The 6,621-nt window shown below is 47.5% G+C and overlaps 1 protein-coding gene across 1 annotated transcript in view; it reads left to right on the top strand.

Moving 5' to 3' along the window:
• Positions 1 to 4,074, top strand: part of XPR1 (xenotropic and polytropic retrovirus receptor 1) — a 102,765-nt gene extending 98,691 nt beyond the window's left edge. The window contains exons 11-14 of the mRNA XM_009320635.1: positions 713 to 879; positions 1,162 to 1,301; positions 2,105 to 2,326; positions 3,742 to 4,074. Coding sequence (XP_009318910.1) covers positions 713 to 879; positions 1,162 to 1,301; positions 2,105 to 2,326; positions 3,742 to 3,802 — 590 coding nt within the window. The 3' untranslated portion in view covers positions 3,803 to 4,074. The remainder of the gene's footprint in view (positions 1 to 712; positions 880 to 1,161; positions 1,302 to 2,104; positions 2,327 to 3,741) is intronic.
• Positions 4,075 to 6,621: the final 2,547 nt, after the last annotated feature.

Here is a 6,621-nt window from a genome sequence, read left to right as displayed (position 1 = left end):
GCTGAATTGAGAGAGCAGCATAACCTTTTCAGGGGAGAACGGGAAACAACTTAGTTGCAAAAACATATCTGCAAGTGGGCAGACTTTGGTCCCACAGTCCTGTGTTTCACAAAGAGGAGTTCTGTATGGGCATTTAAAACTCTGTACTGAGCCTTCTTCAGGATTTGTACATACATGTTAATGTATTGCCACCTTTTTGCTTATTTTCCCCTGCCACCACAACCTCTGAAATGGCTAGTGGAAATTCCTGTACTGCCCATCCTCTTTCAGGCTTTTAGCGCACTAATTCACAGTTGTTTATATTTAGAAAAACTAAAATATTCTCTTACAAAACCCTCCTAAATGAGCACTGCCTCAATGCTTTTTTCCTTTGTACGAGCCTGTCTCTTTTGTGAAATATGACCCTCAGCTTCCACCTGCTGTTCAGAGTTAGAACGGCAGGTCTACCACGAGTTTCAAGAAAATAAAAATATTAGTGCAAATTTCAATCCCAAGTGCAAAACGTTGAACGACATGGAAGTGGAATTTAAATGGCAATATAAAGCTGGTCCTGCTAAGGCTTTCGGTTTGGTTCAGATTAGCTAGCCTGATTTTCCCGGAACTTGAATAAAAGGGGTGTTATTTCCACTGATCAAGTCAGCCAATTTGTAGCTGTTTTAAGAAGCAATCTGCTTTAAGTTGTACAGAGGTATGCTGTTCTTCTCTTTTCCAGCTAAAAAACACAGTGACACCCAAGTGTTCTTCTACCTGTGGATTATCTTCTATTTCATCAGCTCTTGCTATACCCTTATTTGGGACCTGAAGATGGACTGGGGTCTCTTTGACAAAAATGCTGGTGAAAACACCTTTCTTCGAGAAGGAATTGTCTACCCACAGAAAGTGAGTATACAGTCTGCGCTTACCTTAGGAAAGGCTTTTAATATTTTAACAAAACTTGCTGAGTTTAGAGCATGTTGAAATTGGCCACTGGTGCTTCCTGAATGCTATGTGCTGGGATTTTCTAGCAGTAGAGTTCATTTGTTTCAAAGAGATCATTTCATACTGTTCACTTTTCTAGTGGTTGAGCAGCAAATTCTCTATCTTCCTGAAGGCCTGAAGAGGTCTGTCTTCTGTGCAGAGCATGTACGATCAGCTGTCCGGTTTGTCTGTCTTGTTCTTCAGGCATACTACTATTGTGCCATTGTAGAAGACGTGATCCTGCGTTTTGCGTGGACCATCCAGATCTCCCTCACTTCCATGCAAATCTTTCCGTACGCTGGGGACATCATTTCTACTGTATTTGCCCCACTTGAGGTATTCCGGTAAGGCTGCTTGACTGAACAGTTCCTTTCTCTTTTACATTTTGATTACTTGTATAACGTCAGCACGGTGGGAAGTGCCTTGCTCTTTGGACGTGGAAGGTACCAGTCCTTGAATGTTCCAATGGAAGACTAGGTCTAACGGGAACATTTAATCCAAACAGGGTGCTGAGTGAAGAAAGCTGTAGAGGGCTCTGCAGCAGTGTGGGGCTGGGTCCTTCATGCTGCATTTGCAGTTTCTTCTGAACCTAGACCTGATCTCGAGGGTTTTGTTATTACTAAATTTCTCCTTAAAATCACCTTGTTGAAATTTCCAGATGAACTTTTAGTTGATTCTCAGACTTACAATTATTCTCAAATCTCCGCTGCTTTTCCAAACACTAATTTGGATCCTGGAAGGTTTCAGGGCTCTTTACACACTTGTACTCTAGCTGGAGACCTACCCCCACAACTTCTCAAGATGAGTAAAAGCCCTTGAAGCTGAACCTCAGTCATGTAGATGGCAGAGGTTGCGTTTCGCTTGTAATGCCTGGTGCCTCCATGCTGTCCAGACTAGGGCTGTCATCGTTAGGACAGCGAATGAGCCTGACAGATCTGCTCTTCTCCAGAGAGTTGGAAAGATATTGTAGCAGGTGCTGCTGTTAGTCATTTGCTGTTTCTCCGTACTCCCAATGTGTTCCCAGAGGCACTTTGATCAGTGAGAACAGTCAGTGGTATCTAGGTGCGTGTACCAGTGCTTTGCCAAACACGGACAATGCCTGTAAAAGTGGAACCAAATTGATAATTTTCACTTTTTCTCCACCTAGACGGTTTGTGTGGAACTTCTTCCGTCTGGAGAACGAGCACCTGAACAACTGTGGTGAGTTCCGTGCCGTGAGGGATATCTCTGTGGCACCACTCAACGCCGATGACCTGACGCTCTTGGATCAGATGATGGACCAGGAAGATGGTGTACGAAACCGCCGCAAGAACAAACAGTGGAAGCGCAGCCAGAGCGTGTCCTTGCGCAGACCTCGTCTTGCTTCACAGTATGTTTTGCCTCGCCTCTAGCGCAACAAACCAAATCATGTGTTAGAGCTGTTGTTAATGCTTGGTGGCCATTTATGGACTGGGTAGTCATGCGAAGATCTCAGCCAAAATAGTCATTCAAAGGGAGGACGTGTCCAATTAGTAGACGAATATTTCTCTGCTGGAGGGTTGATCCATCCTTTACATCATCTTGGGGTTCTGGTAAACCACTGGAAAAGGGAGTTCCCTTTACAAAACTTCCCTCCTGCAAAAAATAGCCTGTAGCAGTTTCCAGAGGTTGTAAATCCAAACCTGGAAGAGAGGTTCCCATAACTGGCCATTTCCAGGCTTCAGACCACTCCAAGATTTCAGTTATCATTTGGTTAAGATTTCCTATGTGACATCTCAGACCCTTTCCTCTCCCAAATCTAAAACCATGCATTTTTTCTTTCCACCCCGCCTCCTTACAGCCTAGACGTTTCCCCGCCTTGCACCCCAGCCCTGAACCTGTTGACTGCTTATCTTCACTGCAGTGCCCGTGCTCTGAGCATCACAGGGTGCTCCAGTGTCCAGGCATCACTTCTGCTCCAGCAGCACAGCTGCCGAGCCCTGCCCTTTGGCCAGGAGGCAAGCTTTGGCTCCCTGGGGACGCTAAAGCACAGTATCTCAGGAGTGTTGTGCAATCCCTGCAGCACATCCCCCGGTTGCATCACGACATGGGAGGGGTGGATGGGAGGAAAGGAGGCTGTGGCTGTCACGCAAAGGGTGTGCTCTGGCCTGAGCCGCAGCCCTTGGGCCATGCTTGTCTCATATCCGTGTTGGCTCAGAGTACATGGATGTGACCGATACCAACAGTCTTTGTGTGGCCGCTAGAGACTGAAAAACTTCATGCAGAGGGGATGTGGGCCAAAGCCTGGTCGAATTCCTTACAACCATGTCCGTTTACCCCTCAGACATGCAGTGAACTGAGACATGTCAAGCATATTCCAAAATAAGCTGCTGTATCTTTGTGCAGCCCAATTACAGATTGAGCAGGTGCACTCCTTTGGATTTGCAGCGCCTGCTGCCACGGTTTTGTGGAGTTTTGTGCGGAGGGGTGGATGGATGCACTGCACCCAGCAGTGCCGCAGCAGTTCCCGGCTGTTTGTTGGCGCAGCCCGCAGAGGGCATTGTCTGTGCGTGCAAGGTGGCTGGCGTGGTGTGGCGTGGGCAGAGCTGTGCGAGGAGGATGCTGAGGGACAGCTGGGGCATATTTACAAGGCTCTGCTATTCCCAGTGAGAGTGGGAGAGCGTGAAACAATTCCAGTGGAGGAAAACAATTCCTCTTTGTGGAAGAAAGATTTCCAAGTGCACTGCGGTTTTATTGTCTGCATGTAGTAATGGGAATTTCTTCTCCCAGAAACAGTGAGTGTCTTCTGTTTGGTTTTTTTTCCAGGTCCAAGGCTTGTGACACTAAGGTATTGATAGAGGACCTAGCGAATGAAGCGAACACATGAGATGGCCACGGTCTCTTATTCCGCATCCTTTGTTTTCTCGTTCTGTTCCCCTCTTCCCCAAGTAACCCGATCTCTGGTACAGTTCCAGCTGAAAACAGGAGAAAACACTGAACACGTTTTCCGAGCTCTTCCAGACCAGATCCTATGGACTCCAACAAGCTCACTGTGTTTCGTTTCTTTTCTTCTGGGTTAATTTTAATGTTCTATTTTAAAAAAAAAAAATAAAATATTTTACTTTGTTTTGCCAATAAAGAGGACAGTTCAGGAAAGAAGGATTGTTTACAGTCTCAACAAGGACATACAAACCTATCTGGATAACGAAGCATCATAGGGACTCCCTCATGGGACAGTGCCGAGAGCACACTCAGTTTCTGCTTGGCCCGGTTTTGACTGGTTGAAACCGGACTTAAGTTTTTTAATCTGATTTTTTTGGTTTTGTTGGTTCTTTCTTCATATCCAGCGCTGAGGCACTGGCTGCACTTGCAGGGAAAGTGCACTTAGAGCAGTATCTTCATTCATGAAGCTACTTTTTAATTTGATGTAACTTTTCTTATAATTTTTTGGAAATATGATGTATCTGTTGCATATAGTTTTCACATTATTTATGAAACTTAACAACCATATGAGAGTGATTTTGAGTCCTGTGCAATGAAGGTTGTAACAGTAAAACAAAGCCGGGAATGTAGATCTAGATCTCCAGGGTTGTGGGGTTATGCCCTGCAAATACCCCTCGTGTGAGTCAACTTGCACCTGTGTTTACCTTTTCTCTCTTTCTTTCTTTTCAATTTTATTTTATTTTAAACCAAAGTTTCTCTTCCTGATTTTTTTAGTTGCTGCTACTGCTTCTGGGCATGTCTCTTGTGCTGGTTCAACACCAACTTTCCATGCAGCTGTGTGAAAGTAGTGCAGATGATCCTAAGGCCCTTTCGAAAGGAGAGTTGGGTCCTACCAACAGTGGAAAAAGCTAGGTGAACAAAGGCTTCAGAACTTCATTCTCCAGATCAAAAAGTATTTTTCAAAGCCTTAATAATCCTTAGATGGCGTGCGGGCATCCCATACTGAGCCAGGGACCTTTCCTGGTGTTCTCCTGCAGCCTGGTGCAGCAAAAGTGGCACAAGGCGAGGAGGTGATGGTTCCTGTGGGCAGGGGGGTGTTTAGCAGACTGGGGTTCAGGAGCGGTGGTGTGTTGGAGAGCTGTCGGGGAGCGCGGAAAGGACTGTGTTGTGCCCACCTGATGGGGAAGGTGAAATTGAAAACAGGTCTCCTCGTGGCTTCTGGTTTGGCAAAAAGCCTCTGTTGGGCGCTATCCTGGCATGCTGCCCTGTGGCTCAGCTGTTACTCGTGCCCCTTGCCTCATCTCACTAACCCAGTTTGGGAAGTGCGATACCATTAAGCAGACTCGGGTAAAGGGCAGCTGTATTGCAGAGCAAATTATGTCAGAAGAGCAATGCTAACTCGATGGTCTCGTTGGTCTCTCCTCCGGTAGGAAAGAAAACACGGGGGCCCGCAGAGTCCCGCTGTCCTTCCCCTGGCATGCCATGCGCTCCCTGCTCTCTTGCAGCAGTGCTGGTGGGTGAGGGGAGCTGGAGCTGAACCTCGCAGCCAGGACTGCTGCCGCTGGGTCGGGTTGGCATGGCCGGGGTCCCCGGGACTGCTGCCTTCCCCCCTGCCCGGCTCGTGGGCAGCCGTGGTGCACAGCTAGGACTGCAAGGGGAGGGTGAAACTCCTGAAGTAGGATCCTCACACTGATGTCTGTCTGTTGACTTGCCTCTAGTTTGGGCAATGGAATTGCAGGAATCCCTGCTCAGCTGCTGTTCGGTGGTTATTGTTTTTTAATTAGCTAATAGCATGGTTTCTCACATGACCGGTACGTTGCATTTTTCTCAGTTTGCCTGCTGTGCCTCTTGCCCAGAGGAACTGAAGAAGGAAACTTAGTTCTCTTCGTTTAATCTGAAATAGATTCAAATTCAGTGGTGGTGAACCCATGCCAGGCCAAGGGCAGCACTGCAAACCTGTAACTACCTACACTTCTGTAATGTGCTCTCAACTTATGAAGAAACTAGGATGGACCTGCCGGGAGATGCCTCTGCTCTGTCAGCGGTGTGCGTGGTGGAGTAGCTGGTGTGTCTGTTGTGGTGCTCCTCCTCGCAGCTCCTGCAGCATCGGTCTGCTCCGGCGGGAGGGCAGCTGGACTAGCAGGGGTTGTGCTGTTCATCCTTTCGGTGCCCAGGAGCCGGTTTTCCCATATTTAACTCCCTTAGGTCTGTTCTTTCTTAAATGGAGGGTTCCTGTTCGTATGGAAGTGGAGTCTGAGATATAAAGCCCCTTAAAATATTTCAGTTTCCTGATTTGCATTGCAGCAGCTGTTGCCGTGTCCAAACCTTGCGTAGGTGTTTCCAGTGAAAGCGGTGGAAGACGAGTGAAGCCATACCTACCTAGGGGTGTTTAGAGGAGAGCAGCCGCACCAGGGCGGGCAATCCAAAATAAACCAGTACTGTTACTTAAGCAAGTGGTTCTTTACAAAAAGAAACAAGAGTTTACTGGTAATTCATCCTTTCAGAGGGAAGGAAAAATACAGAGAGACGTTTTGAAGTGATGCCAGTCCCTTGGGAGCACTCTGCCTTCCTCAGCTGGGCTGGGGAGAGCGGGGCATGGGCGGGTGGCCCGCGTCCTGCCTGTCTGCCTGCTGCTGCGCCATCCAACTGTCCACCTCCCAGCCTGGAAGGGAGGGTCAAGTTGCGAGTAATTAAATTCTTATTCTGTAGTTAACCCAAATCCTTAGGGGAAGTAAGAAATTCAGTCTGTTCGCCTGCCCTGCT

Source organism: Pygoscelis adeliae, unplaced genomic scaffold (genome assembly GCF_000699105.1).
Source record: "Pygoscelis adeliae isolate BGI_AS28 unplaced genomic scaffold, ASM69910v1 Scaffold402, whole genome shotgun sequence".
Lineage (NCBI taxonomy): Eukaryota > Metazoa > Chordata > Aves > Sphenisciformes > Spheniscidae > Pygoscelis > Pygoscelis adeliae.
This window is presented reverse-complemented; position numbering and strand designations above follow the sequence as displayed.